An 18,896-nucleotide genomic window follows, 5' to 3' on the forward strand; every position below is an offset into this window, starting at 1 on the left:
AATACATTGAGGGATTTTTGCCTTTGATTGTAGAAGCAGCAGTTTATGCTCAGATTATAGGCCAAAGTAGTTTTTAACAAAATGAATGTGATAAACAAATGCAGTCACACAGCTCCAGGAAGAAACCCAAAGCTGTTACTATATGTGGCACCAGATATGCAGCAAGAAAACTATACAAATCTGTGTTCCCTTCAGCAATAAAAAATTGGTATTTGTATCACAAATACAAACACCTCCAGGGATGGTAACTCCAGCACCTCCCTGAGCAGCCTGTTTCAATCCCTCACCACTTCTTTTTGGGAAGAAATTTTTTCTAATATCCAACTGTCTACTTACAGACCATTTACTGTGTAAATCTTGTGAGGAAAATGCTTCTTCTCTGATTTTTGCTTGATTTGGCATCTTTCTCTTTTACCAAAAGGCAAAGAGCTTAAGGCTGATGGAGAGGAAGAGTGCTGCTGGGCTTGGAAATGTGGATGCCTGTGCCCCAGAAATGTGTGCTTTGATGTTGTCTCTGGAACAGTTTGCAAATTTTATCCTCATCTGTGATAAAGAAGGGATGACAAGTAATATTTCTTATAGACAGAGATAAGGTGGCTGAATTTCAAGAGCAGAGAGGAAGAAATGAGTGAAAAGATGCAGGGAAGTCTGGATTACATTCTTAAACTGTGAGGGAGACAAAGTTAAAGCTTTTAAATAGATTTGCCTTGAAAGTTCTCAAGAAGGCAGGCTGGAGGTTATCAAAATGGAGCTAATGTTCTCCAGGCTGAGCAGCAGTTGGGGATGCTCAAAGCATCATAGAATCATAGAATCATTAAGGTTGGAAAAGACCACTAAGGTCATCTAATCCAATCATCAATCCATCAGCACCATGCCCAGCACCAGCAACTCTGAGGGTCTGAAGCACTCATTAGAACATAGGATTAAGGATGCCAGAGAGATTTATGAATGATATTTTGCCATGATGATTTCACACTTTATCACAGCCTCCACAGACTTTGCCTGAAGACCAAGCATTTTGATGTGTTTTTTAATATTTACTTTTTTACTGTCAATATTTAACTTCCCAGTGCAATTTTGCATACCAGCCACCATAGACTCAAGTTGACATTTTCATCAGACCATTCTGATGGCAAACTAAGGGGCACAAAATCCCCAAACAAATACATGATGTATAGTCATACTGTAACAATTTATAGCTTCAAAACCTATTAAAAGGTTGTAAGTAGAAAGATTTAGCATGGTTTGAATGTGATTTTATGGGACTGATAATATCTGTGTTAGTAGCTTCTAAATGGTGTTGTGCTTTTAAAGTGGGAAGAGTAATGCAGAAATGGTTGGAGGGTTTAGCATTTGCCTGCAAAAAGAGTGATATTTAGGTGACTGTCTTCCCTGTGGTTTTCAATCCCTGTCTTACACCTGCTGCTACAAAGCTTTTGCTTTGACACTGTAGTTGTTCACTGCAAACTATTCTAAAGCTTTATAGGGTGCTGACATTTCTGTAAATGGATTTTAGTTATCTGCTTTGAAGAGGTTGAAAAGTCTTCAAATTAGACTCTGGAGAGACTGTTGCTAGCGTTGCAGATCACTTGAGCATGACATTAACTTCTTCTGAAGAAAGAACTACCTCAGATGGAAATTTTAAGAGAAAACATTTTAAGAGTAATACGTGAAAACAAAACAAAACAAAATACAAATGATATTTCTGATTTTTATAATATAGACTAACTATATCCTGGGCTGCATTAAAAAAGTGGTGGCCAGCAGGGAGAGGGAGGTGATTGTCCCCCTCTACTTGGCTCTTGTGAGGCCCCATCTGGAGTACTGCATTCAGACCTGGGGCTCACAGTACAGGAAGGACATGGAGCTCTTGGAGGGGTCCAGAGGAGGGCCACTAAGATGATCTGAGGGCTGGAGCACCTCTCCTATGAGGAAAGGTTGAGGGAACTATATAGTAACATACTGAATGTCACATCTCAAAAAATGGCATGGGTAGGAAGAGCTAGGAATAAAAGCTTTGTCACACTCCATTGAGAGCTTGGGCTGAGCTACAGCAACAGCAAGCACCAAGTGCTGGGACATCAGCTTTGGGAAGTAGTAACTGAAATATCCCCATACAGGGCCACCTACCTGACATCACAAATCTCACATCCTACTGTTGTCACAGCCAAGAGAAAAGTCCTCAGCCTTGTTTATTTTCAGAATTCCAGATATAACATGGCTAAAGCAGAACATCAATCAGTATGATTTTGGTGTGCAGGACCACGTCAAGGAGAAAGTAGAGACACAATGATCTTCAGCATGGGCTCCTAAGAGCGCTAAGAACCTGAGGTCACTAATTCATTGCAGCCAGGAGAACAAGAACATCAAAAAGATCTAAATATCATGGTGCCAGCAACAGGTGCAGTCTTTTTTGAATGTAATGGCTGCATTGTGGGTGCAAGCACTGAGAGATTATTGTTCCCTCTGTCGTCATCAGTACACAGTGGATGTGGAGTGGGATGTGTGATGTTGTGTTTCCTTTTTCCTATAATGTCAGAAGCTGAGGAGCTTCAAAAACCTGGCTTCAAGCCTCAGTGTTTGCAGACGAGTGAAGGTAGCCGGTGGGAAGGAAGGCTGGGACTGAGGCTGCACTGCTGTTGGAGTACACTCTGTTCTTGCTGTTCCTCCCAAAGGAATGCCACATAGTGGTTCTTGACTTTTGCTTTGGACTTGATTCCAGCCTCCATTTAGAAAAAAACATGAACTTGGGCTACTCTCTTTGCTGGGGTAAAGCTAAGGAGAAACTATGTTCTCTAGTGGGTTTTTTTGGGTGATTTTAGATATAAAATTTATTTTAACTTATTGGCCAAGACATGCATGTGGCCTTTTTCAAGTGTTATGTTAAATGCCCTTTGGAGGTTCTTGTGTCCGTATGTAGGAAATAAGCTGTGGGTGATGGGGCACTGGGTGTGTTCTGTAGTCTGTGTTATGTTTCCTTCCTCCATTATGTTTTGCTCTGGGAATTATGGATGAAAAAGTTGTGTAAGAGAAATACAGTCTGGACAATTTGTGACACCAGATGTTTCAGGATATCAGCAGCCTTTCTTCTGAAATAAAAATCATTTGAAGGACTTCTGATCTTTTGTTTATTCCAGAATCGGTTGAATTTCACTTCCACTGCCTGTCATTCCAAATTCTGAAAACTGAAATGTTTTATGCATCCAGAATGCCAGTCACAAAGGAAAACATTCAGCTCCTTTCTGTGCTCTTCTTGCTGTGTGTGTAATCTGTGTTCTGCTGCTCCAATTTATCCAAAGATTTCACTCTTACATGTTTAAGTTTGCAAACCAACCGGCAGTCTTGTGCAACGAACACCATGGCATTAAGATTCATGCCTGCATCAAACTCCTCTTTGCTCTTTCCCACTCTGTTTGAAGAGCACAGTATTCACATTTTAGAGAAAGGGTGTTAATCTGTTTCACATCTAATAAAATGAAACAGCAAATCGTTTAGGCAATTTCATCTGCAGAAGAGGATAAGACATTCACACTAATAGCAAAATACTTATGTATGAGGTTATGTTATTGTCTCTGATCATCCCTGAAAGAATCATCATCATATTTTTAAAAAATTCAGGCTGAATTGCCATCCCATTTCCTTCCCAATACAATCAAGCCATTTAAAGCTGAAGGCTGGAGCTGCGGCACTCATTTGTCTGACATTTTTTAGACAAATAGTTTGTATGTTGAAAAAATGTAAATGAAATAGCTCTTTTTTAAAATTTTTCTTCCTGAACTATTTGCTGATTTCATCTAAGTGTATTCTGTTATCAAGCATTTTGCTTACACTCTTCAGAGCAACCCAAATAATGTGATATGTAACAGTAGGATGAAGGTATTGTCTTCCAATGCACCAGACCAATTCCTAGCATAACCTGCAAATTCATGTGGTTAGTGCTTTCAAAAGTACTGGGTTTACTGCTAACAGTTACAGCTGTGTTTGCACTGTATAGATGGAAATGGCTCTATTTCTAAGCACACACACCTTCTGGCAGACCTTTGGTTAAATAGCTGCTGTGAGTGTGTCCTGATGGTGCTGACTGGTCAAAACAGCCAGATGTTTCCAAAGGCTGGGGAAAAGCATGCATCTGTCCCTGAATGCTGGCTGTGGGAGAGTTTTATCCCACAGCCGAACTGGGAATTTTACTTACCCATGCAGTTATTGGTTCACGGGAAAACAACAGGACTGTTGTTATCCTTGATGCTGCACTCATTGCAGTGTGGTGGGACAGATGCGTAAATACAAAGGCAGTTTCAGGTGTGCTAACCTGGACCAACAGTGACCTTGGTAGGCCTGAGTTATTCAGACAACTGCTGGCAAGATTCAAGGCTGAATCTATATGAGTGTCATAAATCCACCGGAGCTTTTAAGAGCATGGGAGTGTGGGTAACACTGGTCTCCATCCTGACATCTCAGCTCTGCCAAGGAGATCACCACAGGTTTTTCTGTTTCCGAGGTAGAGAGACTGCACTCTGGGCAGGCAGTGGTTCAAGTTTTCCCAAGCCGTAGATATGCTTCATACTCTGCATCTAAATCAACCTGTGTTAACCTGAGCTCTTGAACACTCTTACAGTTAGGTCAGGTGTCTTCAAGAACCAGCCAGAGAGGGAATAGAAGTCAGTGTTTTGATACTCTGGAAATTACCATGAGAAAAAATCAAATATAGCTTGCTCTTTCCTGCAGAACAATTGGTTTTGGAGGTAGCTGACCAAGAAATGAAATAGAAAACATTAACACCATTTCTCAAAGTCTCCCAAGGTCCATTTACAGAGAGTAGAGACCTTATTTTGAATCTTATTCTATTTGGACATGTTTGACATGTTTACCTCCCAGCTCCAGGACTCAGCCCAGGTTCATGTTGCTGTGGCAGCGGTGAGTGGGGCCTGTGGGCTGCCAGGTGTGTGCACAGGGCCAGGGAACTTCTGATACACAGAGATTTGGCTCCTGAGGATGTACATCTTAAATCTCTCAACAAACACTCCAGCTGTGAGGAAGGCCAGGGGGTAAAAGAGAGCCTAATGCTTTCCCTACAGACTTTCTTGCAGAGGCCGCTACCAGTACTGAAGTCTGCAAATCTGTGGTTTTTGCATGCAGTTACTCATTTTTGCACACAGTTTCCTGTAAGTGTCTGTTTTGACAGAGTAATCACCAATCCTGAATTTTCTTTTATTCCATTTAGTTTCATTTTTTCTCTCATTCTCAAGTGGGAGAAAAAAATGGAGTAAATGGGACAGTTTGCAAATCAACTATTTTTTTCGTGGAAGACCAGCTTATTATTTTAGAAGGGAAGGGAAGGGAAGGGAAGGGAAGGGAAGGGAAGGGAAGGGAAGGGAAGGGAAGGGAAGGGAAGGGAAGGGAAGGGAAGGGAAGGGAAGGGAAGGGAAGGGAAGGGAAGGGAAGGGAAGGGAAGGGAAGGGAAGGGAAGGGAAGGGAAGGGAAGCTGGTTTTGGGGGGACAGCTGCAAAATTCTTAGACCATCCCAGTTCCTTGATATCAAATGTCTGATAAGCTATTCCTGGACATGAAAAACCCACTCTGAGAACAATCCAAGTCTGCATTTGACAAAGATTTTGGAAAAAGTAAAAGCTATACATACTAAGATACTGAGGTGATGTGAGTTAGATCACAGCTGACAGCTGCATTTCCAACATCAATGATTTGTGCAGGGTCACCAACCACCAGATCAGGCTGCCCAGAGCCACATCCAGCCTAGCCTTGAATGCCTCCAGGGACGGGGCATCCACAACCTCCTTGGGCAACCTGTTCCAGTGTGTCACCACCCTCTGTGTGAAAAACTTCCTCCTAATATCTAACCTAAACCTCCCCTGTCTCATTTTAAAACCATTCCCCCTTGTCCTATCACTATCCACCCTGTAAACAGCCGTTCCCCTTCCTGTTTATACGCTCCCTTCAATTACTGGAAGGCCACAATGGGGTCTCCCTGGAACCTTCTTTTCCCTAAACTAAACAAGTCCAATTCCCTCAACCTTTCTTCATAGGAGAGGTGCTCCAGCTTTCTGACCATCTTAGTGGTACGGAACAACTCATCCAGGCATGTGTGCCAGCTCTGCCCTCTCCTCCCTGTCCTGATGTGGGAAGCAAGGAACCACAGCCCTGGCCTTGCATGTTCTGGAGCTGCACATGAAAATATGACCATGCAAACAAATCTTTGCCAAAGGCATGTTAAGTATTCTCATGGCTGTGGCATTGAAATAATGAGAGGATTCTTCAAATTTAGCTGCATGTTTGTTGTTAAACTGGTCTAAATGCATGATGACCAGGGCTATTTACAGAGCAGCCTGTGTCAACAGAAACTTCCTATCATAGTCCAGTTCCATATTTGTACCCAACCTGCCATGTGATACTTGCTGTTAAGAGCTACCTCACTTATTGATCTTTGTGGGCTGCCAGTAAGAAGAAAGCCAAGAACTGGAAAATAGCCATAAAAAGATGAAAATCTGGGTCCTACTGGCAGAACAAGGGTGGGAGCTTGCATTATGTACTATGCTTGAATTATTTGCAATAATTGCACCATATTTTCTAATCTCTTAGGAACAATTTGCACAGTTGTGGGAACATTAACATCTGCAAACCACTCAAGAGTAGAGTGCTCTAGCTGATAAGACCCTGGAGTTATTCCCTGACTTCTAAGCCTGTAGGTGCTTTTGTTGCAGATGTAGATGAGTTTCTCTGCAACCAAAGTGTGCTGGAGATGGAGAGGAGTATTTAAAGAACAGCTGAGGTTTTCAGGTGGTGGTGTTCCTACAGGCCAGGTTATTAAAAAATAAAATAGAATAGTGAAAATGTTATCTTGCAAAAATTCTAATGGTAAAATCAAGATGAACCTGGTCACGGGAATCCTTGTGAAAAAAACTCTAGCAGCAGTCCCATCAAAGTACTGGCCTTGTGCTTTATCCCTTCTATGACAAGGCCCTTCCAATTTGCTGCTGTCACTAGCAAATGTGACATTCACCTGTCATTCTCTTTAAGTGATTTGAACTTCTGCTCGTGAAGAACTGATGAGAGCTGAGCACTGTCTGGGATGCTGAGACAGAGGCCAAATTATCAGAAGTTTCTAAGTCTTGCAGTGTTAACTTGTGAAGATGTCCTCCATGCCCAAGTTTCAACACATTACTTTGGAAGACTTGTTTGTTTAAAAATGCAATCCTGTGTCAACTGAATCAAAAGATGCCAGTTCTGAGGCAGTGCTGGTGTTTTCTGGTCAGCAGCACATGGAACAGAGAGCTGCCTTGGCTTGAGAAAGCCAAGGAAGGGACAGGGGGACATCTCCTATTGGGAAGTGGACCTGGGAAGGCTTTATCACATTTATGGAATTATCTTAGTGGCTCTAATTTACAGTGTTTGTGGGACTGTACATTCTAGGGACTGTAATACCTATACTAGAAGCTGAAGACAGACTATCTGGTTCTGGCTGTCTACTGTATTTCAGTTTCTGGAGCTGGTCTGTAGTGATTTAGGGCAGCAAGAAGAAAGACTGTGACCCACTCCTGCAACCCCTTGTTTAAGACCTACATGCAGCTTTGAAGCAAAGCCGTACGAAGACATTATCATTCTGGTCTCATTCTGGTTTGAGACATCATGAAAGAAAATTAAATAAGGAGATGATACAAAAACTACCTTACAAATTATCCCACAGGAGAAGTGCTGCAAATAAAATACATGGAGCAATTTCAAATCCATTAGTGCTGGATGTGCTTTGAAGCCCCATGTCTGTTATGGAAATTTGTGGGCAGCTGTCCATAAATTGATAAAGTACTCCAAGCAGTGCTAGTGAAGCTGAGACTGGAACAGCAACAGGGGAGCTGTGTGAGGCTCTGATGCTAAGTATTCTCCATAATGACACAGAAACAAAGATGAAGCTGGGAAATTAATGGCAATCCAAGATAACAAGTAGAAGTTGTTTCATGTGTGCTTATAGAAGGAATTAATCTGTGAAATGCAGAATTTAGGAGAAAGAATTAAAACCATTATGTTTTGCCAAGGGCTCCATCTAATTCATTCCAAAGGTATAATTGTCTTTCCTTCATAAAGCATGTGCTGTGGGACAGAGACAAAAAAGGAGAGGTATGTGATATTATAGATGCAATTACCACCTGGTTCTATGGACAATGTTAAATTTAATATAACCTGTTTGTACAAAAGGGGGTTTAAGAGCATCAGAGCAGGGTAATAAGGTGAATTTTGGAAAGGAGAATGAAAGATTAGTGCGGGCAATGCTGAGTGAGGTTTTAAAGCACAAAATATTCCCTCATTCATATGACCAGGTGGCCTGAGGCTTGGAAGCTTGCCTGGAGGTGGGATGCTATTATGGACACTGCTGAGAAAATTCTGTACAAATTCGTCTCAGCTGAAGTAAAAAAAGCAAAATAGCCATCTGCTGACATACGAGCATAAAAACATCACCCACAGGATTTTAGATTCAATTTAAATGAATAAACTTGTCGTGGATTAAATAAACCAACAGAGCATATCTATACAGAATACTAAGATGTGCAGTTGCCAGATATTTTCTTTGTAATGCAACACAGCTGAGAAAGAAGCAAACCGGCTTTGTCATGCTTGTAATTGCAATTGTGTAGACAGCAGTGCTTAACTTATACAGAATTTTATCACAGAAAGGAAACAAAGCATCTATGCCTGAGCTGCAAAGAAAACTGTAAGGATACAAATGAGTAGAAGAAATTTATTTGATTCAAATAGGAAAATATGGCTGTGAAAAATCCAGTTTCAATAAACTGTAAGTGAAAAAAGGATGCGTGTGAAGCTGGGACATCTGTTGGTATGATACCTTCAAACCACTGATAAAATCCTTTATAAGCTATCATTGATTTCGTTAAGTAAAAGCAGATGAAAGATGTGGTTGAAATTTTGCCTAGGGATAAGATTGTCACATGGAAGGGCAGATCAGCCTGGCGTACGCTTATGTGATGTCTTTTCCACTTGCCACATCAAACACTGTAGAACTCTTGGTAGTATCAGCTGGTTGGCATGGGGAGGTTGCACTTTTAACAAAAATACCATGGTCTAAGATTTGAAGCTTGAGAGGAGAGCAAACAGATGCCTTTCATGGTGTTAGTCATTAGACACTGCCAGCCAGTGTAGTATAGAATCACATTTATTCCGCTCCCTCTTCTAGGCCATGTCACTAATGTTAAACTTGACCCTGCCCAGGTTGCTCAGAATATTCATCTGGTAGGTGTTCACCCCTACATCAGTTCTCTATGAGTGTATTGGGTCAGCCAAGTTCTCAAAATGCTTCAGTCTCCGTTGACCAAGAGGCTCCAGGTAACTGATTCACACGTGGACATCTGGTCTGCAGACATCTGGAGTTAGAAGAGATGAAAGCCGCCACTCTCAGCCACACTGATGGATCATGACTTAGCACCTTGTGTGAGTTACAAAGCAGCTGCCCTCTCAGCAGAAAGAGGAGAGAAAAGAGCAGAAGAAGGGAAATTTGGCTGCAAGTTCAAGTCCTTCCTCTTATTTGAGCACTGGGTGTTATGCAGCTGTCTTCATTTTGCACTTTTTTTTTTTTAATGTTAGATTTGTGGGTTTAGCAGGGAAATGGATTATGTTAATGTGGAAGTAATCTGATGAGATATGTGAGGGAAAATGAAAGAGTGCCTTTGTTTCAGCAAAAATTGCATTATTTTGGAAACTAATATTGTGCATGCTTTCAGCAGAATTGCTAATGTTTTTGTTGTAAAGACAATTATGTAATGGGTGGGTCTGTATGAGAAAAAATGCCAGCATTGTAGGAGTTACTATAGGGGTTACAGAGATAATAGATCTTTGGTTAGTTAGTTTCATGACACTTAATCACAGCAAGTGAGGGGGGAAAAACAAAACAGAGTACTTAAGGAAGTCATGTCAGGAAGTTCAAAATTGACTAGAGAAACAGCAGCATGACTGTTGCTCTCTCTGCTTCTTCCTTCAGGCACCAGGTAGCTTTCTCCAGAAGGTTTGGATCTCTGGGAGACCTCGTGCCTGAATGACGTCTGGCACAGACATTTCCTGGAGTGGGTGGCCCAGAACGTGGCAAAGCAAAGACAGAGGCTGCAGCTTCTCTGTGGTTCTCCAGACTCAATACCAGCTTCAATTAGGTAGTGCAAGATGGTACCTATCTGCCTCAGGGCCTTTGGTTTAGAAAGCAGAGAGAAAAGAGCCATCAATATTTATGGCAGGTTGTAGTTAATTAACTGAGATCTCTTCTTCCATGTCAGTGCATGGAAAAATACAGTAGTTGTGTATGCATTGTATTCCAATCCTTTTATATCAACAACTCCCTTTTCAGGACTGAATTTATGCATTGGAAACGCGGTGACTTTCTCTGAGAAGTCTGAATTGCTGGAGAAAACTGATCAGTCATAAATTAAAAGAATCTTGCTTCAGAAAACTTCTTCATTTAAGAATCTTGTCCTCTGTGCTCTGAATCGAGCAGTTTTAGCCTGAGTCTGTTCTGATGTATCAAGATTATGCAGTCCTGTGCTAGCATTGACAGCTGAAGTAGTTCATCTGCTCAACATGGTAGTTATGAATTTTTTGCAAAATACTTCTAAAGAGAGAAAAGGTGAACAGGTGTTTCCTTTTCATCCTTGCTGTCCCACTAATAATTTTACAAGCTCATAATCATTTGTCTTGTCCCAATCGTTTGTCTTTTCCAAGCATCACTGTCCTAACTTTTGTAGGTATCACTTGTCTGGAAACTTGGTCACCTTGGTCATCCTCCTCTGCACTCTGGCAGTTTCCGCCATTCTCTTTTGGGAGGACTGTACAGAAAATTAAACCACACACAATACTAAAAATGTGTCTTTAGAGAGGCACATTACTTCCTTCTTGTCACAGAACAAACAGATGATGGATGCTTGGTCCGCAGAAGGGACTCTCAGGCATTACTGCAGCGTGAATAAAATATCCACGTGATAAAATCCCCACATGAATTTTTGCAATAAACCACTCCTTTTGTTGCACTTCACCCTTCCTTTCTGGAGTGTATGACAACCTCTGCCAGCTTTACATCTGAGCGAATCCCTCGTTATCTGTTTTCTCATTTCTGTCCACCAACACGCTTTACCCAAACTGTGCTTCTCATCGTTTCAACAAATGACACATTACCCAAGCTCTCCCTTGCACGGATGATGACACTGTTCAAACTAATTCTAATACCAATATAATGAAAACTAACCACACCTTTTGGCTACCCTCAACTACTCTCTTCCATTAGCTCACCTTGCAGTCAGGGGCTGAGCAAACAGCAGGGTGTAAACACGGGTGAGTCACAGCTGCTTCTGTAAGTCACCTGTCCAGGAACCAGGAAAGCGCTCAGCTTATGTAACCCTCAGCTAGGAGCTCTCCCAGATCTGCATCTTATCATTTTCATTTATTTCACTTCCAAACATAAGCAAGCCCAGCCAAACTGCTGTCACACAGCACATGTCTCTTCATAGAGATTAATACAGCTGAAATTGCCTGCAGTCAAAATTAATTTACATCAGCTCCTCTGGGCCCCCCTTACAGTAAGGCCTTCAGTAGCCTCCCACAGAGCCAGGAGACTGGCTTTCAGAGAATTAGGGAAATAAAAATACCTAAGGCAAGATTACTGTTACTTAATCTCACAAATTCTTGTCCACAGGGAGCAGCAAGGCACCGCTCTGCTGGCCTTCTTTGGATGGGTACATCAAGTGCCCTGTAGAGGTGAACCAAGGGCAGCTGGACCCAGTGGATGTCAGGCACTATGTGGGGTGATTCTTCCTCCTGAAACTGGATCAGTGAACTAAATGTGAAACAAACTGCACCGCTTCAATCAGTTTTCAGAACCCATCACTGAAGCACTGCCTACTGAAAATTAGTGGGTCACATTCAAGTCCCGTAATCTTCTATACAGTGTGCAAGTTGAGTTGCATAAACATTGGCATCCAGTGCCATCACAGCTGCCAGGGATCTAAGTCACACACACGGGCTGGCAGGTACAGCTCAGGATCCATAGGAAATGCACACTTCTCTGGAGCAGAGAAGGGAGACCAAGTGGGATGTCCTGAAGAATCACATATGGGACTGGCTGCCCCTGTTAAGGCAGTTTCCAGTCAGGGGAAGGGACTGTCCTATTCTGCTCTGCTTGGTCTGCTATACCCTCACATGGAGCACTGGGTGCAGGTTTGGGGGCCGCAATATAAGGAGCATATAAAACTAGTAGAGTCTGAAGAATGGACTATTCTATAGTTCTGTGATTGTAGTTGAATTGCTCTGTTTGAATTCTTATATCTGAATCTGGATCCTCTCCTGTCACCAGCTGTTTAATTGGAGAGCACCTACTTGGACATACCTAGAACCTTCTTCATCTTCCAAAACTACTATGTCAGGATCTTATTTTGACCCAAACTTATCTTTGGACCAAGGAAAGAGGAAGTAGCTCTCCACAGTGACTTCATAGGTAGTACTGGGAGCAAGTGGAGCTAGAACATGTTTTTGACTGAGTTTTCATAAGCATCTGGGCCTGCTCCATCTTCCCTCTCATCTTCCTTCCTGCTCCCCACTGGGTAATGGCTCTTCCTCCTTTCCTCCTGGCTCCAGCTCCAGACTCTTTCATTACTCCTGCAAACCAGTTCCAAATTGTCCTTTTTTTTTTTTCCTGATGGTTTGGTGAGGTAAGGTAGCTCAGAGAGTATTGCTATAGTTGGCGTAACATAAGCAGCAGAGACATATCTGAGAGCAGAAAAAGGGGCTGGCAAATGACAGTGATGCCTCCACCCAGTCAGGGGCTGTTGACTGCTGTGTGAAACCTCATGAATGAAAAATATTTGAGGTAGATATTATGAACATGTCCCTCTATGTTTTCTTAAGCACACAGAACGTCTATGCTGGCAGGCCATGTGCTAAAACAGCCACACAGCTTAAAAAGTGCAAAAACATTAAAAATAAATGTTGATATTCTTTACTGTGTCTTTCTGATAACCTTTTTAGCCAATGTAGGGAGCACTTTCTGTTTGGAAAGACCCAAATTAACATTCATGATGATCTAAGTCATTCCTCTTACCAGGCGATCAGGCTTTTCTTTTCTTTCCCATGTGCTCCTCAACAGGACTCTTTGGCAACACTTGAATATAAGTTGCTGAGTTACTGAACTGAGCAGTAAAATGACTTCACAGGCAACATACTCTTTCTTGTGCTAATTGTATTAACTGTTCTGATTTGTTTATACCATTGCATGAATGGCATTTTTTGATATGTGAAATAGGTTTACTTTCACAGAACTTTGCAGTGTAGTGAAGCATATGTGTATTTCTGATGTGAGACATAAAAGGATCAGCTAGTCACCCCTATATTTGGTCAGCAGGTTGATGTTCAGTTGACTTAATTAGGCTGACCAAGGCATTGCCTAAAATATCACTATGCTTTGTCCCAAAGTTTACATTCAGATTTCTCCAAGGACTAATGGAAATGCTGTATTTGTTGCATTTCTGTGACATTATTCAGCATCATTTTGTGTATGAATCATCTGAAAATTTCATATTATGCTTGCAAAGCCCTAGGGAAATAAGGAACTGGATACGTCTCCACATTGCAGATGAATAACTTGTAGTTCAGAATGAATCTATGACTGGTGTATTCACAATAACATCAACATCACTACAGGGAGCAGATTTCATTCTGAACCCAAGCTATGAATCTACACCTGCATACACCATTACCAGTATCAGAATATAGGATCATAGTATAGGATCACAGGAGAACTGAGTTAGGAAGGGACCTCTGGTGATCTCAAGTGCAACCGCCCTGCTTTGAGTAGCGGCGGTCATGAGCTCAGACCAGGTTGCTGAGGACTTTGACTAGGCTTTGAAAACCTGCAAGGACAGAGACTGTGCAATCTCACTGAGCAGCACTTTATTGTCTTCATCATGAAAACTGTTTTTAATGCATCCAAGACTTATAGGGAGTGATGCCTCTGAACCCCAAGAGAACTGACCTCTGAGCTTTTTCTTGTGCCTCACCAGTTCACCAGTCTCTAACACCCTAGCCAAACTTCCATTGCTTTCACTGAGGTATAGATACATTGTGGAGAATAATCTGTACCAGCGAGGATGGAGACCATACATGCTTGTGGAGGAGCAGAAAGTTTATCAGTTCAGCAAACACTTGAACTACCTAAAAATCTGCAAATGGAAATGCATACTCTGTTTTGGCATGGTAACACTCCAGAACATCAGACTGTTGTATTTCTGGAGCTGTTTTATGAGCCAAAGTGTCATGTGTAATGTGAGCTGGTTCTGCCTGGCCATGGTAGGAGGGAGAACCTTCTCATGGCAGGAGGAGGAAAAATGTCCCTGTAAAGAAGCTCTGTGAAACAAAACCACCAAGTTTTGAAATGATTCACTAAGCAGTTAACTATACTTGCACATTCCAGTGCTTTGGAAAACCTTATCTGGAATAAGAAGAGAGTCGCGTATATAATTGTTTAAATAGCCTCACCCTTGTATTGCAGATATCTGGGTGAGTTAATCATAAACACAGGCAGAATCCCTGTGGCAGCCAAGAGAAGAGTGTTGTCTTGCATACACTGGATGAGCTGCTGAAGGCCAGCTGGACACTGGACTAAAGAAAAGCAAAGGAGATGGAGGAAAAGAAGCCAAGGTGATGTTTCTTCTATTTTTTCTTTATCTTTGACAGTGAAAATGCAAGACATCCTACAGGGAGACAAAATGATGCTCAGAAATACTTAAATACTCATAATTCTAATGTTGGCAGCTTGTGTGAGTGCTTCATTTATGTCAACAAGTTTTGAACTCTTACAAGCTTATCCTTTAAAAGTCTTTAAAGAAAGAGCATTAATTCCACTGAGCTGAAAATGGGAGATAAGTTCCTCTTGTAAGCCTATTTTACTGCGTCTTTAGTTTTCTGTTTTGTTTTCTTTCTCCTGTTCACTGTGTTTTGGAAGTGTGGCATATTTGGGGTCACCCTGGCTCACAGTTGGTGTGCATCAGCCCTGCAATACCAGTTAGAGAACACAAATTATTTGTACTGCTCTGGTTTGGGGCTTTGGGGCTTGAATGTGCAAAGGAGCTCTCTATATCCACATCAATAGGTCTATACTAATATCTCTCCCTGCAGTTTTGTAATTCTGCCTTGAACAAGTTAGTGGTACATAAAAGCAGTGTGTTTCCTAGGTGTGTGCATACTTGATTTTACCCATTGAAAACTTTTTTGTTTTCGATAGGATGCATCTCAGTGCAAAATTTGTCACCTAAATCTTTCAGTACATAGGTCAGCTTTTGGAAATAACCTTGGCTTCCTGAATTCAATCAAATTCCCTAAACTGTGAAGTGCTTGTTTCTCCCAAGGAAAGAACACTGGCTTTTTTTCTGAAAGAGAAGAGGGAAAGTATTTTCTTGTTTCTACATTCTTTTGAAGCAGAGCTGAACGTAATGCTAGCAAACAAGTTTGTGCCGTTGCTGTAGCAGACTGAATGGAGAACACTTCCATGGATTTTGTAGTCACAATGAACTCAGAGATGTGGAAACTGAGATCAAAGCTTGGCCAAAGTGCTTAGAGATGTTGCCTGAGACCTTAGTATAAATTAATTTGTGCAAATAGTAAATGAGTGATTGATGTTAAATAAATTTTGCTAATTGACAAATTTGAATTTGTGCTTACCATAAGCTTTAGGACAACCATACAAGATTGTGAGTTTGAAGAGAAAAATATGTTTATTTCACTTGCTGGCTTCCTTCATTGAAAGGAAAACATACATAAAATGATTCTAGCATTAACTCTGATAACATTTGTATCAACGTTTTTATTCCTTCTGCTGAAACAGATTTGTTCTTCACCAGATGCCTGGGGTGTTGCATTAGGCTGTGCACCAGAAAATTTCCAGGATCAGATTTTTTCAAGCTGGCTGTAAACAATTTATAATGGATAATGGACTGTTTTTCAAGGATTCAGTGTATTTCATTTCTGTAGATGTGGTTGTATTTTTTTTTTTTTTTAAGAAACCATAGTTGCAACAATGATAAGGGCTGTAAACAAGCAGTACTAACACACTGGGGAATTTGAACTGTCCACAGGAAAATGTGAAACAGCACAGTGAAGTGAATACAATAAAAAAAATTAATATCAATTGATTATTTGCTGCAAGACAAGATGTTCATTTCTTAAATTGCTCTATCTGACATCACAAGATTTTAGTTTGAGGATACTGAAGTATTTGCCATTTCATTCAGTTCATGCACTGCTATTATAACTACGGAAGTGATCCCAGTTTTGATGGATGGTAGGAAAACGTGGGTAATATTAGAGCTGACATTCTATATATTGATCCTGATTTTATCTCAAATGCAGTTCTGGGACAGCTCTAGAGAAATAAGTAATTGGTTCAGAGATTGCACCCGCATACCTCACAGCAGAAATTGGTCCACTGAGAATAAACATTCCAAATCATGAAGGTGCAAATGACCACATTTTTTTTTTTTTTAATGCACAGCTGGGGACCCCGAATCCTTTGACAATGGAAAGAAAAGCACATTAATTTAAACTTGAATTTATCTCTTTGCCACCCCACGGTCTATACACTACAGATTATCATCTGCGCAGATGCAAAGGATGAGGAACGAGAGAATACCCAGGGAAGATTTTGTTCTTGTCAACCCATACATCAACAGCACAGTCTAATCCTTGTGTGTAGCATGAAATGAAAACTTGTTGGGGCTAAGAAGTGCTGGTTTATTTGTGACGATATTTTTAGCACCTTAGGGCTCTGATTCTCACTGTTGTAGGTTGACCTCTCCTGACTTGGTGAATTGTGTCCAACTATGGGCTCTGGATAGTCTCAGTGCTTCCAGGTAGGCTCAGGTCAGCATGATCTCAGCCCCTATGTGTAAAAGTCTGTGACACATGAAAACTCTGAGGGTTCTGATATAGTGCTCTCAGCGTCAGGCTGTTGCTCAAGGTACTCTTAATTCAGGGTGAGCCATAAGCTATGGACACAAGTTTTGCTTGCTGGGAAGGATGAAGTCAGCTTGAGAGTTGTATGACACATCTCTGTTGTTAAGCCTACAAAAAGAGCAGGAAACCACTTGCTAGCTTTTTTTACTTACCTAAAGTGTGGTGGCTTATGAGGTCCAGAGAATGTTTTCTGCCAAGAAACATAAAATTAAATATCTATAGAACATTCCTTTTGCTTGAAGTATACAGAAAATGTAGCCTGCTTTCTCTTCCTCCCATGTTTTGCATCCTTTTTCCTGAAATCTTCATGGATCAGGGTGATGTGCAGACACTGAAGCTGGCGCCTCCAACCAGTGCCCTGTTAAGTATGGGGCAGTAAGAACTAGGTTACAGCCTCTTTTCATATGAAAGTCACCCTGGAAGTCTTGTTTCCTGGCGCCTGAGGTGTTGTTCATATTTTTCTTTTAAGTTTCACTTTTACAAATGTCAGGCTCTTGCTGCTTTCAGAGGAGATGAGGTGGATTTTTGGGGCATTTTACTACAGTTTCTAAACTACACAATCTCTCTGGTTACAGTGGGTATCTTAAAAACTGATGTTTCTGGTTGTGCAGATGGGAGCCATGAAAAAACTTGAAAAAAGCAATCAAAATAGCCTTTTATCCAATCGGCACATGCAGTCTGAGACTGAATACAAAAAGGCCAATGGCATTCTGGAGTGCATTAAAAAGAGCATGTCCAGCAGGTCGAGGGAGGTGATCCTCCCCCTCTACTCTGCCCTGGTAAGGCCTCATCTGGAGTACTGTGTCCAGTTCTGGGCTCCCCAGTTCAAAAAAGACAGGGATCTCTTGGAAAGAGTCAGCGGAGGGCCATAAAGATGGTGAAGGGCCTGGAGCATCTCCCCTATGAAGAAAGGCTGAGTGAACTGGGTCTGTTTAGCCTTGAGAAAAGACGACTGAGAGGGGACCTGATCCAGGTTTATAAATATCTGAGGTGTGGTGGCCATAGTGGTGAGGCCAGTCTCTTTTCAGTGGTACGTGGAGACAGGACGAGGGGAAACGGACATAAGCTACAGCATAGGAAGTTTCACACGAATGTGCGTAAGAACTTCTTCACGGTGAGGGTGACGGAGCACTGGAACAGGCTGCCCAGGGAGGTTGTGGAGTCTCCTTCTCTGGAGATATTCAAGTCACGCCTGGACGCCTACCTGTGCGACCTGGTGTAGGGAACCTGCTTTGGCAGGGGGGTTGGTCTCGATGATCTCTAGGGGTCCCTTCCAACCCCTACAATTCTGTGATTCTGTGATTCTGTAATACACACACTGTGCCTCTGGTTGTAGCTCTGTACTTGTAGACTCTTAGAAAATAGGAGGTAAATTGATTTAATTTAGTCTGCAATGGCAGACATTTAGGTTAAGTTAAATTACTTGGTGTTTCCTGAAGTTAATGGTCTGTTCTCACACAAACTCATTTGCATCTGAACCCCGTCCTCATCATCTGCATCTCTTGCAGCTGTAGCTCAAGGCTTTTCCAAGTACTTATATGATACCATTGGCTTGCAGGTGAACTTTTTCAGCCAGCACCATCAGAAGTGTTGTCCTTCTATAAGTGGGTTGCCCCAAGGAAGGTTCACATTGGATATTTGGAAAAATTTCTTCTCAGAAAGAGTGATGAGGCATTGGAATAGGGTGCCCAGGGGGGTGGTGGAGTCACCATCTCTGGAGGTGTTGAAGAAAAGTGTGGATAGACATAGTCTAGAGTTGTCACAGGCATGGGTTGATGGCTGAACTAGATGATCTCAGTGTTGTTCCAGCCTTGATGATTCTATGATTCTGTGAAAAGATAGAGAACTCTGGTCTGTCCCTGCTGAAGGCAAAGGGGTCAAAAATTCTGCTGTGC

General features: G+C 41.7%; 1 protein-coding gene across 4 annotated transcripts in view; it reads left to right on the plus strand.

Moving 5' to 3' along the window:
- The first annotated feature begins 14,538 nt into the window (after positions 1 to 14,538).
- Positions 14,539 to 18,896, plus strand: part of FER1L6 (fer-1 like family member 6) — an 84,614-nt gene continuing 80,256 nt past the window's right edge. For 2 of the 4 annotated variants that reach the window (XR_014882687.1, XM_003205270.5), the window contains exon 1: positions 14,543 to 14,691. Coding sequence is in view for 1 of the 4 variants with exons in the window: in XM_085221651.1 (XP_085077777.1) it covers positions 14,672 to 14,691 (20 nt within the window). In the remaining 3 variants the exon portion in view is untranslated. Of the gene's footprint in view, positions 14,692 to 18,896 lie in introns of all 4 variants that reach the window. The other 2 variants (XM_085221650.1, XM_085221651.1) reach the window with 2 other exon arrangements.

The sequence above is a fragment of the Meleagris gallopavo genome, chromosome 3 (assembly GCF_905368555.1).
Source record: "Meleagris gallopavo chromosome 3, MGAL_WU_HG_1.1, whole genome shotgun sequence".
Taxonomy (NCBI): Eukaryota; Metazoa; Chordata; class Aves; order Galliformes; family Phasianidae; genus Meleagris; species Meleagris gallopavo.